Source organism: Varanus komodoensis, unplaced genomic scaffold (genome assembly GCF_004798865.1).
Source record: "Varanus komodoensis strain SLA01 unplaced genomic scaffold, ASM479886v1 scaffold46_3, whole genome shotgun sequence".
NCBI classification, from domain to species: Eukaryota; Metazoa; Chordata; class Lepidosauria; order Squamata; family Varanidae; genus Varanus; species Varanus komodoensis.
In genome coordinates this window covers 5,143,064-5,169,868 of record NW_025336044.1, presented here as the reverse complement: position 1 = coordinate 5,169,868, position 26,805 = coordinate 5,143,064, and the positions used below count along the sequence as shown (strand labels likewise).

The 26,805-nt window shown below is 43.8% G+C and overlaps 1 protein-coding gene across 5 annotated transcripts in view; it reads right to left on the bottom strand.

The window, feature by feature from the left end:
* Positions 1 to 1,892: 1,892 nt before the first annotated feature.
* Positions 1,893 to 26,805, bottom strand: part of ASB7 (ankyrin repeat and SOCS box containing 7) — a 71,488-nt gene continuing 46,575 nt past the window's right edge. For 3 of the 5 annotated variants that reach the window (XM_044444940.1, XM_044444941.1, XM_044444942.1), the window contains one exon: positions 17,466 to 26,449. In XM_044444940.1, coding sequence (XP_044300875.1) covers positions 26,346 to 26,449 — 104 coding nt within the window. In that variant the 3' untranslated portion in view covers positions 17,466 to 26,345. Of the gene's footprint in view, positions 2,681 to 17,465; positions 26,450 to 26,805 lie in introns of those variants that run through there. The other 2 variants (XM_044444943.1, XR_006416162.1) reach the window with 2 other exon arrangements.

Below are 26,805 nucleotides of genomic sequence, written 5' to 3'. Positions count from 1 at the left end.
ATATCCAGCTGGACTCTGGTTTCCTCTAACTTATGTCCATTGTTCCATGTCCTGTACTCTGGCATGATTGAGAAGAGATCCTGGCATTCCTCTGTGTGACAGTCTTTCAAGTATTATGTCCCCACTGCCTTCACTTCTCCAGGTTAAACATGCCCAGTTCTTTCAATTTTCCTCATAGGGCTTGATTTCCGGCCTCCTGCTATTTTGAACTGTTCCCAGTTTGTCAGCATTTTCCTTGAAGTTTGGTGCCCAGAACTGGACACAGTACTCAAGATGGGGAACCAGTACCTTGCATGATCTGAAAGCTAACCTTCTACTAATGAAGCCCAAAATAGCATTGGTGTTTTTGGCAGCCACATCACATTGTTGGCTCATATTCAGCCTGTGATCTACAACAAGTCAAGGTCTTTCTTCTTTGTAGTATTATCGAGCCAAGTATCCCCCCTCTTGTAACTGTGCATATGGTTCCCTTTTCCTAGGTGTAGGAGTTGGCATTTGTCCCTGCTGAATTCCTTTCTGTTGCTTTTAGCCCAGTGCTCCAACCTATCAAGATCACTTTGAAGTTTGTTTCTGTCTTCCAGGGTATTAGCTATCCCACCCAATTTTGTCTCATTAGCATTCTTCAACCAAGTCATTAATAGGGTTAAGAGCAGTGGTCCCAGGAAAACCCTGCTTGTTATCTCTCCCCAGTCTGAGAAGGTGTTGAGAACAACTATCTGATTCCAATTCTGTAGCCAACTGTGGGTCTACCTGACAGATGTTCCATCAAACCCACTTTCAGAAAGTCATGGAGCACTTTATTTATTCATGTAATAAACTTATATCCCACTTTTTTCTTAAACACACACTCAAAGCAGCTTGCATCATTCTCCTCCTCCTGCTCACAAGCTTATATCCACAATAACCCTGTGAGGTAGGCTGGGCTGAGTGTCTGTGACTGGCACAAATCACCCAGTTGGGTCCATAGCTAAGTGGGAACTAGAACCCAGATCACCTGAGTCCCAGGCCTGTGCTTTTAAGCACTACACTGCATTGGCTCTCAAAAACTTTGTCAAATGCTTTGCTGAAGTCAAAATATATCATGTCCACAGATGGCCTCACTGCCTTTCCCCCAGTCACTGATAATTAGCTGTTTTTCCAGGTTTTGAGCTGCTTTTCCTCCATCCTAAATGCAGGTGCCCAGTGATGCCAATACTTGATGTGAGCTCTGTGCTCACCCCGAAACACACCCCTCCCGCTAGCATGTGTGTAGAAGTACAAATCTGGATGTGTGTTGGTCGAGACTGGGGATCTGACACTGGCTGACAGGCATATTTTGCAGCTGCAGACCACTCACCATAATACATTGGCAGCTGAGGGGTTCTTCTGTCATTTGTGAGTAGGAGTGTTTTCCCATGACGGCAGGACAGTTGTGTATTCAAAAAGAGCTTACCAGGGTGTGCTAAAGCAGGAGCCTGAGCAATGTTCCATGGGGCCTGACTTCTTGATCAGGATGTTGTCTACCCATGTCATGGTCCCTTTATAGCATGCAAGCATGGCTTCCCTCTAGGCCTTAGCTCACTGGCAAAGTTCCAGTACATGAGAAATGGCTGGAGCATACATCAAAACATTTCAGTGATGCACCAGGTCATGCGGGATTGATGCAGGGCCAAGCTTGTATCGACTCTTCAGGACACCTGCCCGACTCTGGGCTCAGTTTAAAGAGCTCACAGTTCTCACATGGCCCTATCTGACCCACCAGTGTCCCTACCTACTTGCTCATCACAGGCCAGAGGTAAGGCTGATCCCCTGCCCAAGCTGCTTTAAGGCTTTCTAAAATGCTGCTTGCCATGGGAATGGATGCTGGTGAGGGGTCTACCCCCACCCCCTTCACAGCCCTGTAACTCCCTTGAAAAATTGTTTCTCTCCAGGGGCAATGTCTGGAGGGGAAGGACAGTGTGTGTGTGTGTGTGTGTGTGTGTGTGTAGAGACAATCGTGTTGCATGTCAGCAATGAGGGCAGAATACTCAGTGCAGGTATGTTGCCCCCCACAGAATGAACCCTGCTCTTGGTCCAAAAACAAAGCTCCTAAATGGCCTTCAGATCACAGACCTGCTTTGCAAGCCTTACTCTTGGTACAATGGGGAAATACCTGGCAAGTGAACACAAAGGACGTGGGTGTGTGCACGTCTATTCAACAGTGGTGCCACAGCTGTGGAATGCCCTTCCCTTTGTGATCCCTTGGGCCTCTCCTCAAAGCTCCTTCAACAAGAAACTGGAAACCCGCTATCTTTTCGCGAGGCTTTTAATATTTGGTTGATAGGAGTTGCTGTCTCAGCTCAGTTTCAGTGTTTTTGAAACATTAAGTTCTTTCTCGTTGATGCCCTTGCTGTGTCATGTGGCTGTTTTTAAATTGTTTTTTAAAAAGATTTTGTGGTATGTTCAACATGGTTTTCAGGTAATTGTACTAACAGGTACAATTGTTAGTTCAGGTACTGATATTAAGGAAGTTGCTAACTTAGGAATGATCTTCAAATTCAGCAAGCTTACTTTGGACCAACGTACACATATGTTTTGTCTGGAGCTGGGGTCAGACTAGATGGCCTGGCAGTCCCCTTCTGACTCGCTTTGTTTCTATCTGGTGGCTGCTGCTGCTGCTAGCTTCAGAACAGTGGCTTCAGAACAGTGTGCAGACTGTGGACTAACAAATACAAAAGCAGGCATCACTGCCAAGCAATACATAACGCATCTGCTCCTACTCTACCTCCCGGAATTCTGGGATTGTTCTCCAGGGACAAATGATTAATTAAATAAAATAAACTTGAAACCTTCACTCTCTTTAGCCCAAACATGTATTTGGGCACTTAATTCTTAATTGATTGCTACTATTTCAACTCACCTCAAGTAACGATATGATCCAGAAGTTGGAAACTACTGATCTGACACACTTCTACATACTTTTTCTAAAAGTACAGTGCATGATTGATTGCAAACTGACAACGTTTGCAAAGGAATATAAAGTTACCTAATCACTAATGTTAGTTATTAAGTGTGAACCAACCAGAGAGCATCAGCTATTGGGTAGTATAGACATGTAAGGGATAGAGCGAAGCAGAGCGGAGTGAAGTGGAGGAATGTAAGTAACAGCACAATCCAAGGGCCCCCCACACTGTCAGGGCGGCTGTACGAGTAAGATTGTTCTGAGTCCAAGCACCAATGTCCTCCAAACTCATTGTTCAGACTCTTAAGGATGGGCCTACAGACCTACATCGATCCTCAGTGGTGCCCCACTTCCTTCCCTCCTCCACACTGATGCTAATTTTAGACAGCCCAAAATAGCCATCTAAAGAAAATTTGGGGTGCAAGCTGCAGCGACACAAAGATGGGGGCAATAGGACTACCATAGTAGTGCCTATTACTTGGCTCTGCATCTTGCACAGATGAGGCTCGCTTTGCTAAAGCGCAGTGTATGCATCTACTGCTGCAGGACAGGGCAGCATGAATTAATCCAGTTGAGAATTGACTGCTTTTTAAAAGAGGCATGTGCTCCTCCTTGAGCCTGCTCAGTCACTCCATTCTGCTTCACACATGCATCTTCATTCAAGGACTGCATTTTTGGAGGAGACCTGCAGATCCCACACTACCATACACTGGCCCCACATACTGTCACTAACTCAGTTGTCTTTCAGAAATGGATGCCACACATTCAGGAACTTCACACATTGCAGAGAGATAACAATTCAGGATCCCCAAGGAGCATACCTATATAATATTCAAAACATCGGAAAAAATATACCTCCTTTAACTTTAAAAATGTTCAGTGTAGCTTTCAGTTAAAAATAAAGATAAAAGTACCATCCAATTATCCACAGGTAGAGAACCTTAGTCTGGAACCCAAAGCAGACCTGCCAGGGCTCTCTGTCCACTAGACCTCTGCATGTCTGCCAGCCACCGACCCTTTGTTCAGTTCACTGTTGTTCAGTTTTTAACCCATCCCAGTTGAAATGCTTCTCCAGCGTGCAGACATTTGTTTTATTTTATTGTATTTGTCATGAGTGGAGCCAGCTGGAGCCAGGGGTCAGACTAGATGGCCTGGGAGACCCCTTCTTACTTGCTCTGTTTCTATGTTTCTATTTGAATCCACCCTCTTGCAGGGACTTTCGCCTTCAGCCCAAACCACCACTAGAATAGGATCATGGAAAGGTAATGGAAAGGTTTTGATATGCCATTTGTTTGATTGTGTCTTGCCAATGTCAGCTACATTATTTTGCACCAACGTGGTATATCTGTTCAAAGAATGTTTACTCTGCTTTCAATTTAAACCCATACACACGCACCAGAATAGCTTCTAATAAACTCAACATTAATACAGATATGATTGATGAAGCGATTCTCCACTGCCAAAAAAAGTAAGCCATGAATAATTGAGCTATGCCTACGTATGTGTAGCCAGTCCCACGTTCTGTTCCCAATCCACTGAGTCACTGCTGACCTTGACACTTTCACTTTCCTTGGAATAAGAAAGCTTTGTCCCTATGTTGCTTTCCTCCCACATGTTCCCGTCTCTGTAAATTTCTTCACATACCCCTACAGGGAAACTTGGAGACCCTATTTCATACTCTTTCCTCTTGACTCAGAGTCCCTGCTGCAACTGTGACGTGGTGGTCACGTCCCACCTGTACTCAAGTAGTGCAATTTCCTTTCAAGCACACAAAACTATCCAAAAACCAGCATTTCTGTATTTTTTATTATTTTGCAGGGGGAGAGGGGATGCTGTTGCTAACAACGCAGCAAGAGCTTGGAATGTACTGGCTGAATTGACTCCTGTTCCAGGAAGTGGATGACATCACAGCTTTATCTGTCTGGTTGGACTTGACTCCTGCTCTCTCCTCCTGGCGGATCCATCCAGAGAGATCCCCCTTTTGCTCCATCAGCTCTTGCTGCTGCCAAGAGGATACAGAATGCTCGAACGAGCATCTGCACTTTTTATTAGGCTTCTGGAGAAGATTTGTGCAATTTTACCTTTATAATGCTTTGGAGAAGAAGAGCTGTGCATTTTTATCTTGCAACAAACCCTTGCTTTCTCCTGTCATGCCACACCTATGTTTTCAGGGTTGGGGGGGAGGGGGGTCATGGAAGCACCTACATCCAGGGGATCTTGCCAAATGGCTCTCTTTGCTGGTTTTGTGCCCGGGTAATAGTGTGGCACAGGAACGTAGCTCTTTTTTTCTTATTAGTCTCCTGGTTTCAGCTCTGATCATCACCGAAGAGAGGGAGCAGACAAAGGTGACTTCTGATTGCCACTCCATGCTGGTTCAGACCCAAGGTCCATCTAGTCCAGCACTCTGGACACACGGTGGCAAACCAGCTGCCCACAGGATCCCTCACGTGGGATGGGGGCAAGACCTCCTTCTGCCCAAGTTCCTCAACAACAGGTGCATGCAGGTCTGCCACCTCTGGGGAAGGAGGTAACACACTGATCACTTCCTCCTTCACGAAACTCTCCAATCACTTTCAAAGCCACCCAGACTGGCGGCCATTGCCACTTTCCATGGCACCTGCTTGGCTGGAGGAGCCATGACCGTGCTGCAGCTGCTTTGAGTTCTGAGGGAGAGGGGGATCTCTTTTTTCAGGGCAGGGGTGTAGAACTGCAGGTCCAAGGGCCAGGCTTCCTTTATATGGCTTGAACCCCTTTCCCCCAACTGGTGATCCTTGAGTGGTTTCCCACTTTTGAGTGCTTTCCTCTCACCCAACTGTAAGAGGCTGAAACATTTCCCTAAGGCTGAATGACTGGCAGTCAGAGCTTTAGGATGTAACACACAGGTGGGTTTTCTTTGCTTTGGATTTTGGCCTCATTCTCTTCTGCTTTGCTGGGATGTGGCCCCCAAGAGCATCTCTGAAATTGGATTAGGCCCTTCACCTGGAAGAGGCTCAAAACCCTAGCTCTAGGGGATGTGCATCTCACTGTTCAAAGTTCTCAAAACTACTCACAATATTTATGATATTGCAATGAATACTTGCAAAGGCATATGCACAAAAAGCAGAACAAATCTGGTCCAGCTGGAGCAACAGCCTTGTGGCATCTCCATCAACCTTCCCTCCTCTCTCCTATATTCCTTCCTACAGGACTGCTGTGAGAGGGCAGTGGGGAAAGGGGCCAAAACAACAGCCTAGCTTTTGCAGTCATCCATCTACTGTTGGACTGCAATTCCCACCAGCTATATCCAGCATAGCCAATGATCAGAGATGATGGGCCAGGTTGCTCACCCATGCTCGAGCTGGAGGGACAATTTGATGTTGCCTTTTCCTGCCTGCCTCTCTCTCTACCTGTCTTTCAAAGGAGTCTACCCTTTGTGTTTGGCAGAGCTCATTCTCCATCATATCCAGAGAGAAGGGTCAAAGTAACCACCAACAACAGCAACCAACCACCAACAAACCTGAGAAGCACTGAAGCAACCCTGCCTCAACTATTGTTAGGAACTATCCAATAGGCATTTACCGGCAAGTTTTGGCTGGATGTACAAGAGACCAAAATCACCCACCAGTATTGTATTCTGGATTATTGCAACACGCTGTGCGTGGGGCTGCCCTTGAAAACGGTCTGGATACTTCAATTGGTACAAAATAGAGCTGCCAGGTTGCTGACAGCGGCCAGCCATTATTCTCATATAATGCCGGTCCTCTATCAGCTTCACTGGCTCCCAGCTGAAGTCCGAGTCCAATTCAAAGCGTTGGTATTAACCTACAAAGCCTTAAGTGGCTTGGGACCAGGATACCTGAAGGAATGTCTCCTTCCCTATATGCCCTCATGCCCCTTAAGGTTGGCAGGGGAGGCCTTGCTCCAGGACCCCTCTCTGAAGGAGATACGGAGGGTAACTACTTGGAGGAAGGCCTTCTCTGCGGTGATGCCCAGACTATGGGATATGCTCCCCAGAGATGTCTGCCTGGTGCTGACTCTCTACTCTTTCCAGCACCAGGTAAAGACCTTTTTATTTACCCATCATTTTAATAATTAAATTAATAATTTTGATAAGAAATTAGTAACATTTTACAGTCGCATTTTTTCTTCTTTTCCTTTTTTCTCTTTTAATTTGGAACAATTTGTTATGATTGAATGTTATTTATTTATTTATTTAAAACATTTCTATGACGCCCCCATCGCAACAAAGCCTCGGGGCGGCTCACAAAGAATACATAAATAATAATAATATTACAATTTTAAAAATGCTTATTATTGCATATTTTGTGTTTTATATGATTATTTATTTGTTGTAAGCCATCCTGAGGCTATGCAAAGGATGAGATAGAAAGGTTATAAATCAATCAATCCCAATTGCTATGTCTGAGTGTGAAAGCTGGACAAGAAAGCCGACTGAAAGAAAATGGATGCATTCAAAACACAGTGCTGCAGGAGAACTCCCTGAATACCCTGGAGCAGCAGAAAGACAAACAAGCGGACCTTAGATAACATCAAGCCAGAACTTTCCCTAGAAGCCAAAATGACAAAACTGAAGACTGTCATACTTCAAGCACATCCTGAGAAGGCAAGACTCCCTGGAGGAGACCATCATGCTAGGGAGCGTCAAAGGCAAAAGAAGTAAGGCGATGTATGAGATGGATGGGTTGCATAAGGAAGGACACAGCCTTGAATTTAGAAAAGCTGACCAGAGTTGTCATGGATAGGACATTTTGGAGGGCTTTCATTCATAGGGTTTCCGTAAGTCAGAAGGTCTTGACAGCACATGGCAACAACACAAAGAGAGCAATAGTTGATTTATTATTAAGAAGCATGCAAATAAAATGTGTGGGCGTGGTTAACAAGCCACTGTGATTTGTGAACAAGACCACTGACTGAGTTCAGGCAACTCAAGGGTTGAGTGTGGGATATTGTTGAACCATGGGCTATCATGTTGCCAGAACTCAGCCGAGATAACATGCCATGCTGAACTACCCGCAGTTCATAATTCAATAACAAACCCTGGTTTCCTGGCACAGCTGGGTTCAGACAACATGGTAACCCAGATTTCAACAACCCACAGTTTAATCACAGTCTCCACTCAACCTGTACTCAACTCTTGAGTATGGGTCATCACTTTATCTGAACTCAGACAGAACCAGGTGATTAGTCCAGCCAGTCCAGTATTGTTGACGATGACTAGTAGGATTTCTGAGGCAGGAGTTTTTCCCAGCTTAGCCGAAACAGCTGGGGATCAAACCTGGGATCTTCTGCATAAAGGCCTCATAGGAGCTTGAAGTCTGTACTGAAGGAAAGGGCTCCCAGGGCATGACTTGGCACTCTAGAACTGCCTCCTTCCAATCAGCTTCCACTGTTTCTGTTTTCACAGAGTGGGAGGGGGCTGGAACTCTGCATTTGGGGTTGTTAGATCGCTAAATCATTCCAAAACTAAAAGTACTTGAATTTGAGGGGGGTGCATGTTGCATCTGCATGAGTTGCTGCTCTGCTGGGTGTTGTGCGCACAAGTCCTGTCAGAACTCAGGCATGTGCTTGGAAGGCTACCCATCCTGGCAGGATTGACAGCTCAGATTCCAAAAATGAGATTCCGCAGATTCCAACTGCGGTCCAAGGTCCTGAGACTCCACAGGAAATACATACGGGGGAGATTAGCCCAAGGGCAGATGAAGGGACCAGTCTACTCAGCCATGGGAATGGGGAGGAGCCGCAGCCTCCTGAGGAAAGAGAAATTGAAGCAAGCAGTTTCTCTGACGGGGAATTCAGATCTCTAGATGTCATCATTGGAGAGAAATCCAGTTAGGTACACAGCAGGCAGAGTGGAGGCATGCCCACTTTCACAGCACTCCTCCCCCAAGGGAGAGATGCAGAAGGGTTCAGAGAGAGAGAGAGTTTTGGGTAATGAATGTCAGAACGTGCTCAATATTTCACTTTCTATATGCTCAGAGACTTGTATGTAGCAATAAAGATTATTAGCAAAGAAACACTGGTAAGACTGAAATTGCTTGGACAGAGAAGCAGGACTCATGGCAGTAAAAGTGAATTGTTATCCTAATAGATCTTAAACTGTGCTTATTTGGATCACTCACTCACTCGTGATGCAGAACACTAACTAGGGTGATGATTTATGCATTGCAAAAAAAAAGAAAGAAAAGTGGGGGAGGGGGAAAGAAGAAACAGTCTGTTGATCAGATTCGCAGACGATACTAAAACTGGAGCAGTGGCCACGACTGAGGAGCAGGCACTCCAGATCCAAAAGGATCTGGACAGACTATGGAAGTGGGCAGGAGACAACAGGATGGCGTTCAATGTGGATAAGTGCAAGGTCTTGCACTTGGGGCATAGGAATAGGTGTTATAAGTACAGGTTAGGGGAGAACAGCACTTGTGAAAGAGACCTCGGGGTGCTGGTTGACTGCAGGCTAAACATGAGTCAGCAGTGTGATGTGGTGGTTAAGAGGGTGAATACCACCCTTGCTTGCAGAGCCAGAAGTGTGACTTCTAGATCAAGAGAGGTATTACTGCCACTCTATATGACTCTGGTGCACCTGCAACTGGAGTACTGTGCTCAGTTTTGGGCCCCTCATTACAGAAAGGATATAGCCAGGTTGGAGTCAGTGCAGCGTAGGGCCACAAGGTTGGTGGCCGGTTTGCAGGGGATGGGGTATGAGGCGAGACTGAGGGAACTGGGTCTCTTCAGCCTGGAAAAGAGGAACTCAGAGGGGATCTGTTGGCGACATACAGGAATGTGAGGGGGTGTCACATGGAGATGGGTAGAGATCTGTTCTCCCCTGCAGAGGAAGGCAGGACGCGCTCCAATGGAGCAAATCTCAGGGAGCCAAGGTTCCATTTGGATGCCAGGAAGCTCTTCCTGACAGTCAGGACCCTGAGGGTGTGGAAAGGGCTTCCACGGGAGGTGGTTGAGGCCCCATAGGTGAGGGTGTTCAAGGATAGGCTGGACATGCACATGGTGGGCATGTCGTGAGCTGAGCCGGCTGGTGCCGGAGGTCAAACTAGATGGCCCGGGAGACCCCTTCTGACTTGCTCTGTTTCTATGTTTCTATGAAATGCATCACCAAAAAAGGACAAAGGAGGATACCAGTTTGCATTATAATTGCAAATACTAATGTGAATGAGCATTTAGAAATAATAAATGTAATACATCTCACCAAAATAAAAACTAAAATTAAGAAAAGTAAACCTTTACAGTTGCAAATGTAAACCATGTCCCACCTAGGTGGCCTAAGCACTTCCCTTCCCCTTTGAGCAACCGCTCGGGTGAGAGCTACTCCTGTGCAACATCATCTAGGAAAGGATCGCATGCAGTACAGTCTTGCGTCTGGAATTCCATTTTTGCCTTTCACAGTCAAGAGCTCCATTCTGAGTCAAATGCAATGACGTCATTCTGTAGTCTCACTTTCAATGGGTTGCCCAGTTGTGAAGGAGGAAGCTTTACAGAACAAACCAATGTGGCTATCAAAGGCTTCAACATGATTTCATTTGTTAGGTATGTAGGTCTGTTGCTTGGTTGTCAAACACATTGTTCTCTGGAAAAGCAAGACCAGGCTAAATATTTGGTGCTTTCAACTTAATGAAGAGTGACATGCCGGTAGGGGTAGATGTTGTTGTTGTTGTCGTTGTTGTATTGATGGCTACATTTTCTGAAATGCCTGCTTTGGTTTTTCAACACTTTGGCACAAAACCTTCTCCCCTAAATGTGCTTAGTTGTTTTCCATTAGTGGAGTCTCACAACAAGGTCCAGGTGGGCAGACAGGTAAAATCAGACAGTGGACTTAATGATCCCACTGGGGTTCAGGTATGTGTGGGACAGCTCCATCTAATATAGTTGCCCATAACCCCCGTTTAAGAACATCCTACGGAAGGCAGAAGTTATTCCACCCTGCAAAAGATGTTGATGGCCAGTTGCAACTAAGCCTTTTGCCCTGGCTTGTAAGGGGGAGAGGCTGAAGTGACACCAAGTTAAGTATCATGGCCGAGCCTCATTCCTCTTTCCCCTGACCCCAGAGGTCAGTCTTTCAACCTTGGATCCACAGCTCATGCAGAAAGAACCACAGCATCTGGAGGGGAATAAGAAGGGCCTCCAAGCCAGAATTTCAACTCTGACTGTGGAGCATATCTCCAAGGCTGCGGCATGGATGCTGTCTTCTCCTATGGAAATCTAAGCAACATCTCACAGCCACAGGACTGCATTCTCCAATAGCTATGCATACTATTTCTAGCTTGAAGCATACAATCATGGTTGTCTTCTCCCCATGTCCCAACTACTGCTTCTGCATTCCTGATATGTTATGGCAAAGGCAAGAAACTATATTTGGGGAGAGACTTGGGGAGGAAAGGGTTCCACAGATGAGATCCAAACTGCAGGTCAGACCGTGCAGCCCCATGTTTCAGATTAGGTCTGCAAGGAGGTGGTGGTTGTTGTTACTACACTGCATTTTGATCCCACTGTTCTTCCTCTTGTATGGAACCTAAGGCAGCCTACAAGCATTCCCTCCTCCTCTTCATTTCATCCTCACAATAACAGCCTTTTGAGGTATGTTAGGCTTTCCTCCTTGGTGTAAAGAAGGAAAAAGATGTGCCGTCCTCTCTGGAAAGCGCTATTGTATGCATGTGCAGTTTACATTTTAAACCACGCCTGATAGTAATAGCTACATGAATAGCTAATGAATCAATCAATACAGTGATAACACGGAACTTACTTTTCTGCCCTAATGCCAATCAGATTTTGCTGGAAATAAGTGTCATAATGCTGCAGAAAGTGAAAAGACAAGATGAGCATCTGCAACCCTGGACATGCCCGGAAAGCTACTCTGGGGCAATCAAATTCTTGAAAAAAGGAGACGTGGTGAGCACCCTCAATCCAAATGGGGGCATCACATCCGTGCTGGATTAGGTGTTAACACTGGAGCTGTGTGCCACTTTCCAAGTGGTCCTGCCTGGAGGGCAGGGCCCTGGCCCTCACCCAGTGGCAGCCCTGTCCAGCAGATGTGTCCCTTTGCTGGTCTGGGACTGTGCTGCGCAACACAGAATGAGGAGTCACAAGCTGCTTTGGCACATCTGGTAGTTTGTTTGGATGTGCAAAAGCTGCAACTGAGCTGCATCCTTCTTTTTAGGCCTGTTATCTTTCACAACAGAAATGTGTAAATTTAAAAGAACACTTTTGCAAAGGAGTATATTATAGGTGTATGCCAAGGAAAGAAAAATCAGAAAAATAGACCCTAAAAAGAGACTAGATACTGGATTAGATACTTTTTCTTCACTACAGGAGTCAATTAATACCATAAGGTTTATTGCCCCAATAATTAAATAAATTGAATGTGTTCAGCCTGCACAACAAAAACAAACATGTCAGCAAATCTGGATTCCACATATGAAACCATTTAATTTATATATTAATCCATAAAAAGTCCTTGTGCTGCTTGGATACTGAGATCAGAGGTTGTTTGGTGACTGCAAGTTGTTCAGGCTGATCTGAGCAACAATACTTGTTTTATTTGTAATTTCAGTCTTTTGAAATGTGCGTAACAAATAATTTCAAACAAACAAACAAACAAGGCAGGCCCACAAACAAAAAGCAAAAACAACGCAGGTATTCCAACCCAGAGATGCAACATGCATCTTTCGGTTTTCAAATCGAGAGTACACATTGTGTATTTATCACAGTGAATAAGCATCTTGAACCTAACAACTTGTTTCCAAGCAATTATTGTAAAGTGGAAAAAGAAGAAAAAGTAGCGATCTATTATTCAGTCAAGCTAATTGCTAAGAATGGGAAAGGAGATGCAAAAATGTGATACACTGAAACATAGTAAGCTAGTCAGCCTGGAAAGTGAACAGTGAAGAACAATACGCAGGCACACGAAATGGTAGTAATCCAATCAAACTGAATGGGGAATAAGAACAATTGACATTATGCATTGGCTACAATTCAAAATCCAAAAAACCTAAAGCAAGCTTTTAACCTGCTATTTTATGATGTTCTTGAAGTTTTAGTTCTGCTGCTTGTTTCTGTTTTTCACTGCTAATATTTTACTATTGGTCTTTTAATTCTCCATTAGTTTTATTGCCAGCTGCTTCTTTTAATAGAAAAAACAGAACTGAAAAGTGCTTTGCCTACAAGTATCTCTGAATGAAGAACAAGTATGTTTCAGCAGAGGAGAGAGAGCACATTTAGGGAATAAATGAAGCTAGTAGTGCTCAGAAAAACTTCTGCCATTTCTAACTACCCAAAATTATGTTTGGGTTTCACTGGCACTCTTAAAAAATTATCTTTTCAGCCATTTGATTTGGAGCCTGGAAAACCCCTGGCCTCTCAACCCCTTCTCTGTTCCTGGTAACAGGCCTTCTTTTAATGTGCATCCATAATTTCATCCGGGGAAGACAATAAGGCCAAAATGACGCTTAACCCAATCACAAATCCTTCTTTATCATGCCTCCTCCACAAAGGTTGCCCCAAGAATTTGGTAGACTAAACAGAAAGGATGTGTAATAGCAAGCACAAAAGGGTGGAAACAGACAAGGCATTGAGATTGGAGGACACTTAAAATGAACAGGCTGCCCATAGGAGAAATGGGGAGGCTAAATTAAGTCTCTCAAATGACTGCAGGAAGGAGGCATGTAATGCTTTTCATGAAAGCACTCCATCTTCTGGAGCAATGTTTTGGATTTTGTAATTTCACAACTTCCTATCACTGTCCAGAGCAGTCTTCCACAGCTGAGCAGCCTCCAAATGTGTGGGACTTCAATTCCCATTACCTCCAGCTAGTGTAGCCATAGGACATGTTTGGTGAGGATGATAGGAGATCCAGTCACAACACATCCAGAAGGCACCAGGTGGGAATGTGCGGTTGGGGAACTACAACTCGCATCAGCCCTAGCCTCATGACCAGTGGTGAGGGATTTATTTGCTATATTTACATCCTACCTTTTTTCCTTTCGAGGACCTCAAGGCAGCATACAGAATTCTCTTCAGATTCTCACAGAGTGAGCTCCATGGCTGAGTGTGGACTAGAACCCAGATCTATGCTCAGAAATGAGGGTACCATGAGTCCTGTTTGGAGCCTGCCTCCTGTATGGTAAGAAAACTGCTGCTTGATGCAATATGAGGCCGCCAGGAGGCTGGGTGAGGCACCTGGCTTTGCGCATATCACACCAAGCAAGAAGGCAACTGCAGTGGGTCTCGGTTAGCTGCACATACTAAGCATTGCTGTGGCATGCACAGTCCCGAAGAACTTGGGACCAGAATACTGCAGATCATCTTTCCCAATAAAGACCTGTGAAGGCATTTGGATCATTGGAGAAAGCCTGAATGGCTGCACTATGAAATGCAGACTGCAGTCTTCCAGCGACCGGGAAGTTGGCTTTCTTTGTTGTGATGCCCGTCCTACAAAATTATCTCCTGCTGGAATCTGTAGCATGCTTGAGACATCAACTAAAAGCCCATTTCATCACTCAGGAATGGGTGCACTGCTCAGTCTGTTTGCTGATAATTATGCACGGTAATGGTTTTAATACTTTTATTAATGTGTTTCTTTTTATAAAAATATTTTAGCAATTTTATGCATTTCAGGGTAAAATTTCAACTTTTTGAGAATCACCAAGAGATATTTTAAAGTATGTTCAGCTGTCTATAAATGCATTTAATAAATGAATTTTCAGATGGCAGTCCTATCTTTTAAAGCATCCTCTTTTGGGTCCAAGTCCAGCATAAAGCTGACAGGGAGAAGGGAAAGAGCAGGAGCCTCGATTTTTCCCCTCAACGGTCAGCACATGGATGGCAACCTTTACAGGCAGCCACACAAATCACCTTGTTGCAGCCTTCCTGACTGTGGTGAGATGATGGCTATTTACCTTGTTATATAAAAACTGGCTTATGAATACTTGTATCATTTTGGGTGAGTTGAGTTCTCACATCACACCAAGTTGTCTTGATGTAATTAACCATGAGTTGGTGGTGGGCTTGATAAACTGACAAATGATGGGATACTCTACAGCTACCCTTGGCTTGTGTCCCCTCTTGGTCCTCTTGCCAGCTCCGGCATGGACTCCAGTGGCCTCTGTGGCAAATTCCTTGCTTGCTCAGTCCCTGCATCAATGCCCGGTCTGCAACTGATCTGCTGGGGTTGCCAGTTCCTGAGGGCACCTTCACACTGCTTTGGACTGCCAAATGGGATTAATTTATTGAGCCCCTGTGAACACAGCAACGTGTTTGCATTAAACAATGGAGTCTTGCACAAGTGTTCAAAAGTGCCTGCCTGTTATTTGGCAAAATCCACAGACATCATCCATGGTGCTGGAGAAGAGCTTTGTGAAAGCCCTGGACAGACAGAAAGACAAACACATGAATCCTGGATCAAATCAAGCCAGAAGTTTCCCTAGAAGCAAGAATGACAGAGCTGCGGTAGTCATATTTTGGGTACATCATGAAAGGACAAGACTCCCTGGAGAAGGCCATCAGGCCAGCAAAAGGTGAAGGCAGAAGAAGAAAAGGAAGACCAATATGAGATGGTGGCATTCCACTAGGGAAGCCACAAGCTTGACTTTGTAAGCAGGGCTGTCTTAGGACATTTTGGGGACCTTCATTCATAGAGTTGCTATGAGTCAAAGATGACTTGACCACACAGAACAGCAACAACAGACAGTCTTGTCTTGACAATGGTTTTGATTATATCATCCCCTTCCCTTCAATGCTTTCACAGACGGTGAACAATTTTTTTGGGGAAGGGGAAGACTGCTTCCCCTGCTTCCAAAGTAAGTGCACCCACCCCAAAAAATCCTTCACTTGCAGCTACTGGCACCTTTGTCTTCTCCAACAGTACCCCCCTCCCTTTCATGCTGGTCACTATCCTCCCACTGGTCTTAATTGTTAGTTGTCAGCTATACAGGTGAGTTATGGAGCAGCAACCTAAATCAATAAACATACACAAATGTCAAGGCAGAGAAATGAGGAGGATTAAGGCAGAACCATAAGGCTGAGGGGGAAACGATGCAAATTTTACAGTGGCTGCCTCTGCATCTGTGAGATTCTAGGGAGCAGCAGAAGGGTCTGTTGCTCTTGCTGGAAGACTCTGTAGGTATTCCCAACAACCCATAATGACCTTGCCCTGCTGTTTGCACATCAAACAACTGAACAACTCAACAACAAGGCATGGGCTCTCAGTGTGGCTTGACTGTGAAGAATAAGTCAACCTGCAAAACCACGCTGGTTTGGATGTCATGACAATGCACCATGGTGGGCTGTCATATCAAGCAAATCAGGCCATTTTCTCATTTTGAGATCTGTAAGTGGTCATCAATCAATCAGGACCATAAGAGAAAGCCAAATCTGCTCCATTATTCCAGATGCAGGATGAAGAAGTTATAAATGCCTCTCCAGCACTATCACTAATGAGCAACTGTTTCCCTTCTCCTAGAGAAACAAATAACTGCTACCCAAGGAGTTTCGGCTACAAGGCAGCATAGAAATAAATGAATGAATCCACTTCAGTGGATAAAAGTACAGCACAGGGATGCTGGTGCAGTAAGAACAAACACTACTCCCCACTAATGGCACCAGATGGTTCGCCTCTCACCCGATCAAGGATTCTATGGGAAGTGGGTGAACAAAATATCTAGAGCAGGACACCCAATCGGAGGACTCACATGCCTTTTCCAGGCCCTCTGTCCACATCCACACATCATGTCACGGGGGTCTTCCCAAGCAGTCATGGCTCCGAAGAACAGGAATTAAATGAAGAAATGTGGCATGTTGCCTCTGGTTTGGATAGCAGTTGCCGAGGGCACACTGAGTGTTTCTTATCAAAAAACATACAGTCTTGGAATGGGGGTGCATTCTTTCTCTAATTTACAACTGTGGCTGGGAGCCATGGCTGATGGGGGTCCATAACTCACACTGTGGGCTCACCGGGGCAATGGTGGTGTGGAACACAAGGAGAGCAGTGCTGGGTCAGTCGAAGGTTCATCCAGCCCAGCAGTCTGCTCACGGGATCTCCAAAGCAGGACAAGAGTACCACAGCACCCTCTCACCTGAGCTGGGGCATTTCTCAAAGATGCTCTTCACTTTTGCAGCTTTTGGGTCCTAAGAGCCAGTGTGGTATAGTGGTTATAGGTCTGAGTTTGCTGATCTAGATTCCAGTCCTCACTCAGCGAGGGAGCTCACTGGGTGAGTTTGGGCCAGACACACACTCTCAGCCCAACCTACCTCACAGGGTTGTTGTGAGGATTGAGAGAAAGAGAATTAAGTAAGCCACCTTGAATTCCTTGAAAGGAAAAAAGGCAGAATACAAATGTAATTATATAAAATCTCCCATATAGTTTTATCCTGCTAATCTTGGAAGTTAAGCAGGGTTGGGCCTGATTGAAATCTGGATGGGTGACTTAAATGTTGTGAACCACCCAGAGAGCTTCAGCTATGGGCAGTACAGAAATGTAATGTAATGTCATTAATAATGACAATGATGATAAAATAAATAAAAACCAATCAATCATTAGAACTCTTTTCCTTTTTCTGTACTGATGTAATCACATGCCAACTAAGGATAACATTTCATGTGTCTGAGGCAGCGGGCTGTAATCAAGGGGTGGCCCTCCAAGTTCTTGGCCCCACAGGTCCCAACAGCCCCAGCCAGTGTAGCCAATGGTGAGGGTTTATGGGAGAAGCAGGGCAAAGTAAGTAGCCGACATCTTTGTAATCCTTTAAGAAGCCAGAAGAATGCTGAGTTTCTGAAAACAGACCAACAGAGCTGGATCCAGATTTAGGGAATCTATTTGCACTACAGCTGGGGAATGAACAACTCATGGGACTACAATCATCATCCCTCACCACTGGCAATGTTGTAGGAGCTGCAGTCTAACAACACCTGAGTTACACACTTTGGGGTGGGGGGTTGGGTTGCTCATGAATCAAAGTGAACAACTAGAGGGAGATTTAGGGCCCAGAAATCACCCCATCTACCTAACACATCAAAGTGAGCCCAAGCCCTCTGACTTGCAACTTCTTTGAGAAACGTGGCTCCTGGTGCTCACCCAATTGCCCAACCCTGATATCAAAGGAGGCCAGTGGAGAATGAGGAAGCTGGTGCGTACAAAACAAGGCACCGGCATAAAATTACACAGGCCATTCACCTCACATTGTTCTCATTCTCAGTTTTTTAAGTGAGTGCCAACATAGCAAGAGTGTCTCATCTCTCAAGACGGATGCCAGAGGATTGGGAAAATGGCATGAGGAAAACCCCTGCCATGATCAACTCAAGGCTAGTTCTTGCTCAACATATAGGTTTGTGCACATTCCTGATTTGCACAATCCTTGCCCAACTCATGAGCAGTGTGATAGTGGTAAAGAAGCACTTACTCATCACAAAGGACAAAAGAGGACACTGCATACAAATAATTCATTTTTCTGTATTGGGAAGACTGAGACTAGGTGACCCATGTATCTGCTCCTTCTGCTGTCCAACCAACTCAGGGCTCCTGCTCTCCATTCCTATGGTTCATCATTCTTAAACTGGACTTGGACTGGACATCCGTTCTTCAATTCCTTTGGAGAATGTTCTTATTTATCGTATTTATATCCTGCCCTTTTCTCCTATGTTAAAAGCCTCTTCTAAGGCTACATTACTAGCAGGAAGAGTTTTTGGCTAAAATAGGCTAGCATTTTTGCCCCTGCCTCTTGGTCTTTTGCGCTACCCATCACTGGAATGCAGCCCCCAACAGCTTCTTTAAAATGGAATGTGTTGGACCTGAGACAGGTTAACTTCTCTAGAATAATGGATATATTATTAAATATTAAAAACAGTGGTATGGAGAAGCCTGTTTGAAGAGATGGAAGTATCTTTTCTACTTTTCTGCTCACAGGCACATTGTCAGAAAGGCCTCTGTGAAAAGCCTAGTCCTGCTGGGTGAAGCAGCAGATGACTCAAGTCCCATCCATGTTGCTTGCTACTGCAACAGCCATTTCAAAGTGACTTACACAAAAAGGATACAAAATCCTTAAGCAATGTAACAAAGAAATGAAAGATACACAAGAGGTGCCTTCAAAGATCAGGCTTCCCTCTGGAGCAGTGCAAATGACATCGCTAAGAACTGCTCCGTGGTAGAAACCAAGTCTCCTCATGCCAGGCCTACTTTCACTCACAGAATGACTTACACACCAAAAAAGGAAGCATGTGAACCTCCATCACAGGCTGATTCCTGAGAGCATATGTGAACCAGTCCTGTATTTGTCACAGTATCTTTCTCACACACACACTTTTTAAATAAGAAGTGGGCTATTGAAAATGATTACACATCAGGAACTACGATGGACAAGCTCATGGTAAGCATTTCAAAATATCACATAACAAGAAAATCAAGATGGCGGACCTCTCAGTAGGCTATGCAAACTGAGTAAACCTCTCATACTCTGCTTAATTTGTTTTGATTGTCTTAACTGGAAAATGCTAAGGGGTGAGTTTTAATCTTTTTTGGGCTGAGAACAGGGAAAACAAATGCACCAAAAAACAGATCATCACAGGCAGGCTTAACGTGCACCAGCTCAAGACTGTTCCAATTATCCAAATCTTCTTTTGGCTAAGATATGACAGCCAGTTCTAATAAATTTATTTTTTTACTGGCATGGTTCATTTGATTGTAAAGCACCCTGAAATCAAGCATAAATAGAAATGCTCTATTTTGGGAAAGAGACAGGAGACAGGCAAAGATTATCTCAGGCCCTGCTCTAGCGGGGCAGCGGCTTCCTCCTCCTCTTCCTTCTGCCATAAACTGCCCCATGAGCCCTTTTATTCATGGGTTGCTTTACTTGTAGGATTCTACTGAGAGTCTGTGTGGTGTAGTGATTAAGAAAGCGGGACTGGGTGTCAGGCAACCTGGGTTTTAGTTCCCACTTGGCCATGGAACCAACAAGGTGACTTTGGGCCAGTCACAGACTCTCAGTCCAACCTACCTTCCAGGGTGGCTGTTGTGGGGATAGGGTTGAGAACAGGAGGAGGAGAATGACATAAACCACTTTGAGTTGTAAGAAAAAAGCAGGATATAAATCTTATAAATAATTGGAAAGCTGGATATAAATCATTGTAATAAGTTAGGTAATGGAGAGTCCCTATCCCCACATGGTAGTCCGAAATGAATTTTTGAAGTTTTTCTTTGTAAACCTCACTCAAGGATCAAGACCGGCATTTAGGATGTGAGGTGTTGAGCCTCAGGAATCACCTTTCAAATATCTCCTTTAATTAGGCAAGGATAAAGGGGCTTTAAACAATGTCACTACAGATTCATTCTTTGCATTAACCTCTGTCATAAAGCAGAACAGGGCAATCAGTAAGAAATGAAGAAGTGGAGTTTGGTTTTAAGTTCATTTGTTACACTCACTGCTTTTGAACAAAGTCATCCTTGTGGCCCTAAGCTACCAAAAAGAACAAAAGTCAAGGTCATGATAGCAGTGTGTGTGTAAGGGGAGAAAGACCAAAATGTACTGTGATCCCCCACTGAAGTCTGTCTGTCTGTCTGTCTGTCTGTCTGTCTGTCTCTCTCTCTCTCTCACACACACACACACACACACGACCAGTGGCCCTTTAATCTGAATTTCTTACCAGCAACAAACCTATTGATATAAATCCTATAACTGCTCTGAAGTCTCACTGAGTTCAACTGGACTAATTCCCATGTATGTGTGTATAACAGTATAGCCTAAAGTGCTTTAGAAGTGAATAAAGTTAATCCAGATAGCCTTTTAAACAAGTGCCTAAAAAGTAGATATCTAAGAATCCTTGGTTCTGTATTCATAATAGGCAACACAAAAGGAGAATTCCTATTTCATCCTTCATAAACTTGACCCATTTGACATTTTGACTGTCTTTGTTTAGTTTCCAAGCATAGGTCAGGCAAACCTTTCAGAGCTCTACTTGCTTTCTTCCATCTTAGCATTCCACCTTAGCATGTGAGTATGTTACTCCTGTTTACAGCCTTCACTCTCTGAACCTCAATTGCTCAAAGACTCACAGAAAGCAATCCTATGGTCCCTTGGCATGCATCTCTTGAAAGGGGGAACTGGAAACCTGTTGCTGCACTGCCAGCAAGGAAATGCCAGCTACTTCTCTGAGGTCAGAAACGCAGTTTTGGAGCAGGAGAAAGACTCATTCCTGTGAGTGCAAATGGCAGCAGAGGCCAGGCAGAGCACAGTTTATGTTGACCTCCTTCCAGCCTCCAATGTGCCCTTACTAGATAGGCTGAAAAGCCAGTGTAGTGCAATAACAGGTGAGCAGGAAGCCAAGTTCACCTCTGCCATTTTTTCCTGCTTCACCACAGCAACTTCCTCATAAGCCCACCCCATAGTCCCCCATCCCTTCTGAAAACAACAGCTAAAGACATGGATTTGCTGGAATTTAGTGCATTGTATTAATTCTTCTTGGTATCTTCCACACTGAGAAAATGAAGTTCGTAAGTTCCTTGAGGGAGGGACCTAGTTGCCTGGCCTGGAATTTACCTGTCTAGGGCATTTTTAATGGCAGTGATTTTTGACCTAGAAATCCCTGAAAAAGTTAGGCTTGGAAGTCTGCTTCCTATGGAAAGTTCGTCACACTTTCCCTTCACTTACGTAGACTCTGATTGCAAAGTTCCCTTGAAACAGCTTCTGTTACAGGCATTGTGTTAGCGTGGCAAAGGTAGGAAAAGTTGCTACTTTCAGTGAAGAATATCGCTTCTGCTGCAGTGTGGTGTAATGTTTGGAGTGCTGCGCTCAGGAGATCCACACTCAGCTGCAAAGTTCCCTGGGTAACTTTGGGCAGACGGGGACTCTCAGCCTAACCTACTTCACAGGGCTGTTGTGAGAATAAAATGGAGAGGATGATCTATAATTTGATGGCTTTTAGAGCTGCTGTTTACAATTTTACCTCCTATGCCCATGAATGTATTTGAAGACACGGGCTCCATCAAAGGCTTATGCCTCAGTAAAAGTTTGATTGCTGCAAGATCTTTTGCTTCTTATGCTGTAAACAGAACTGCCCTCCAAAATGTGTGGCTGTTTTAGAAATAGCTCTAGTAGAAGCAAGCAAGCAAAGAAGCAACAATAAACGGAACCCGTGCACCCAAGCCCATATATGTGCTAGAGAATCCATCTGGCAGATAAAATGGACCATTTTTCAGAAGACATCACTTGATTAGTAATGCTCCTGATATGAATTGGCTTTTAATGGTCAGCCATTATACCCAGACAGAACCTAGACTATAGCAGTCATTAAATTATGTTTCACTGACTCAAGATCAAGCAAGTGAAAAGCTGAGTCATAATGTTAAAACATCCCTGTGGAACCAGATTAAATATCCTCATTGTGTTGCACTGTATACAGACAATTGCCTCTTTTCTTTTTGGCTTTCTCCAAGGCTGGCTTGCATAGCAAGCATATTCACCAAACCACCCTCAAATAGAAGACTATAATGTTCTAGCAGTTCAGACTAAAAACCATTTCTGCCCCTCCACAATCTGCTTCTGATTTGAAACTGACTATTTGTAGCATCCAGTGCAAATTTGGTTGGTGGAAATGAAACCAACTCTTAGACTAGGATTTATATTTAGACTTTTGTATGGCGCTTTCAAAGTGTTCAAAATGTTGTCATACATACCAGGGATGTTGAAACCCTAGGCCTTCTCCCCGGTCTGCCTTCCCAGATTGCTACACCCTTCCCCATCCTTCCCACATTACTCCTTTACACATTTTCCCCTAATTTAAAATGACGATGTGCCTACCATAAGGCTCTCGTGACGGTAAGAGCTTTAAGTTAAAATACACTGGTACTTGCACCTTTGCCCCATTTGACAATGCCTCAACCCATTACTGAAACAGACTTCCTGGGAATTCTCTGAGACTTAATTTGTACCTTGGGCTGAAGGAGAGGCTAATACTCCAGTGCAATGCATCTCAGTAAACTATCCACAAAGGCAGGCTGGTATTAGCTCATACTGGGGAGGAAGGAGGCAAAGCTAAAGAATTCAGCTGACCAGCAAATCTGTATAGGTACAGGTGACCAGACACTTCCGACTCATGCTTCTGGCAACTCAAATACACCAACTCTTATTTGAAAGAGGGAATGATGTATGACAAAATACGGTATGGAATCCCTCTAGAAACTGAGAAATTTGCTTTGCCTGATTCGCATCAGCTTTAACTGCAGTCTTGAACTTCAGGCTCAACATTTATGTCTCCTGTCCACTTCACCAAAAATGGAACTCAGTCCCAAATGTCAACAGTTTTTGAAATGTAAAATTAACATGCTTTTTTTTCATAAGAGCTCTTTCTTGTGAAACTGGCAGCCAATGTGAGTTGAAAGATAAAGGAAAGCAGAACAGCAGCAAATAGTGAGTGGTGGTCTTGGTTGATATAGCCTGCAAAACAAGGTCACTGAAGGATCTGCATTAAGAGTGGTGTTTTTTAAACTTGTCCACAAATGATCTGGAGTTGAGGATAAGTGGTACAATAGCCAAGTTTTCCAAGGACACCAAATTATTTAAGGTGGACAGAACCAAAGGGACAATAACACACTTCAAAACAACTTTTCCAAACTAACGGAATGGGCATTAGCATGTGGAATGTGGTTCCATGAAATATGAAGGCAAATATGAAGCAATGTGTACAGCGGCAGAAAGTTTCAACTTCACATAGACACAGATGGCACCATAATTAATAACAGTTAACCAAGGAATGTCTTGGACTTAGGGTGATTTGTTTGATGAGGAAGTCATCCTTGTCTATGAAAAAAGTAAAAATCATATTGGGGATTATTAAAGAAGGATTAACCTCCTTGCTAATATAATTTCTTTATATAGATTGCACACATGGAATACTCTGTACAGTTCTGATCACTGCACCTCAAAGAAGATATTGGTAGAACTCAAAAAGGTGCAGAAGAGGACAGCCTAAATGACCAAAGGACAGGAAGAAATCACTTGTGAAGAAAATTTAGAGTGTCTGGTGCTTTATCACTTAGAAAATGGCAAGTAAGGTAGAAAACTGATAGTGGTGTATCAGATGGTGCAATGCATGTGGGAAGTAGATGCAAAGAATACTTTTCCATTTGTCCTGAATCTCTTGCTGTTTGGCTTCCCTGATGATCCAGTGAAGTGAAAGATTTAGGCCTGGCAAAAAGTTCGTCACACAGTGCATGGCTCTTCAGTCCAGCCCCTGGTTTCCAGTATCTATTAACTACTGCACTTGAAGAAGGGGTGGCGTGGAGTCAGAGAGGGGAAGAGGCTCTATAACACCAACAGCTCTGTGATTTTCAAAAATCAATCAAAAGTCAACACAAAGTTCCTCAGGGGCAATACACCCACTAGTTAGCCTTTACGTAATGCTGGATCAGGCTGGCAAACTTTGGCTGAAGTGTAATGGTGCTAGAATATGACAAAATCTTCACCTTTATTAGCAAGTGGCTGTTGCTTTAAAGTGCAGATAGCAAGTCCTTCATTTGAGCGATCCTATGAACCCTAGGGTCATAAGAAACCCAGGAAGCTGCCCACCTACCTAAATATTGTTTACACTGGCTAGTAGAGCTCTCCAGAATTTCAGACAGGGGTCTTTCAAGCCTCAACTAGGAATACCAGAATTGAACCCAGGTCTTTCTACTTGCAACACATGCATTATAGTAGTAGGCTTAGGCCCAGAGCTGCATTTTGACATACGAACTAACCCCTTCATAAGCGTTCATTTTCCACCTGATGCAGAACATGTGCCTTCTTCCTCCCTGCTTTGGCTTCTGGCATGTTAAATTTGCTCTAGTTCTGAAAGGGAGCAAAACATACAGCATCCAGGCAAATTGATTTCCAAAATGGTTTCATAGCTTTAATCATTGCTCTTTGGCAATTACCTGATAACTGGCAGAGGTCTTTTCACACCTCTGGAGCCAAAGTAATATTTAAGGAACTGTCAAGGCTGGTGCCTTTGGGCGCAACCATTTGGGGAAGCACCACGATTTTTTGGGAATAGTCCTTTGGGAATAAGAGAATAATGCTGGGAGCTTTATCTACTCAGTTACAAAACGTTAGAGAAGCAAGGGTCCAAGTAGCAGAAACCACAGTATAGGCTTAGGTACTAAGAATGGATGCCAATAGTTTTATATACTTTCTATAGTGGGCGATTTTATAATGTTGGTGTTTATGTTTTATATTAAAGATGTTTTTAAAGTGTTATGAATGGATTTTGCCATGGTAAAAAAGGAGTGTATAAAGGAATGTGGCAGTCAGACTACTGACTGGAGTTTGTGATGAGGAACATCTTAGTACAAAACTTATTGGCTGGCAGTCTATTTGTGAGCTCAGTTCAAAGTGAAGGTTATGACCTTTAAAGCCCAAAGCCTGACTGAAAGTTAAGAGCCTGTGGATAGGTTAGCGCCTGAGCCCTGCCAACTCTAAGCTGCATTTTTAAGGAAGAAGGCCTATACCCAGGCTTTAGAAAATTCTTTCCTTAGAGAGTCACTTGGCCAGCTTCCTGTTTTTTACCATCATCCTGGCCTGCACATAATGCCAATCATTAAAGAACCAATGCCAATGAATTGGTGGAGTCATGCAGGAATGAGTGAGTGCAGCGCTTCCCACCTGCTTCCTACTTCCATGTGGTATAAGCTTGCCAAAACAACTGAAGAATGCACCCCACATCTGGCTTCTTACCTGATTCCGTATCTAGTAATCTGGGTTGTTGAAGATTAAGCAACCTAGAGTTTTAAACTAACAACAAAGCATGGGTTATCATTACATGCAAACTGGGCTAATGACTTAAAGCTGTCTTTTCCTGTTAGGCTTTTAGCCTGTAAAGTGTTAATTGTATTCTCCTTGGTTTGGTCACTGCTATTTTTGCTTTGTATTTTTCACTGCCTTTTTAGCAGCTGTCATCTTTTAATACTGAATTGCTATTTACTGTTAGGTTTCCATGATTAATCATATTACTATTAATAGTTGGCTTGCTTTCCCACCACCCCCTATTGGAAAGGCAGGCTATAAATACTTAAAATAAATGGATAAATAAAATTAATGCCATGTAAGCAGCCACACATTTATATGGATTTCCTCTTATTGTGCATGCTGCTATAACACTGACATTTAGGCGTGGCTTGGACATTATCTTAAGGGTTGCTATGCAGATTCAGCATCAAGGTGCTGAATTCCTTTCCTGCATAGCATTTTTCTTAGCAGTGATTATAATTTTATAGGTATGGTAGGTAAGCTTTAATACTGAACTGAATCCCTGCTTTAAGGAACACAAGATCCTTGGCTGCTGAATTTTCTGTGAGGAGAAAAAAGATCCAGAATATAAAGATTAGCCAAGCTGTGCACCTAACAGTTTAACAAAACAATGAAGAAAGATGCTTATGTTTCATTAAAAAGTCCACTGCTATTAAAGCAAGTTCCATTTCACAACAGAAGCCAAACACATTAATGAAAAGAATTTTGCTCTCCCATGGATAAATATCTTGTCAACAGCTTGCAGGGCCATCATTTCTGTAAACAACAAAATGTGTCATTAATTACTCTGCTGACAAACAAATGAACACAGGAAATGGGATACATAAACTAAAACATAATTTATGGTAAGATGTTGGGTGAATGGCTTTAGACTTTTAGACTTTCATATATATCCAGACTATTAGGAAACCAGCAGTGACTGTAAATGCCAGAACACTGTCAATGCCAGAAAGGGGTAGATTTGAACAGCTGACTTCTGCAGAATCCATGGGTCCTAGTACCTGCCAACTCAGAAGAAGATGGCAACGAAGATGAAGAAGATGACAATGAAGAAGCAAAAGGAAGAAGAGGAGGTGGATAAGGAAGGCTTTTCATTTGGATACAGCCTCAAG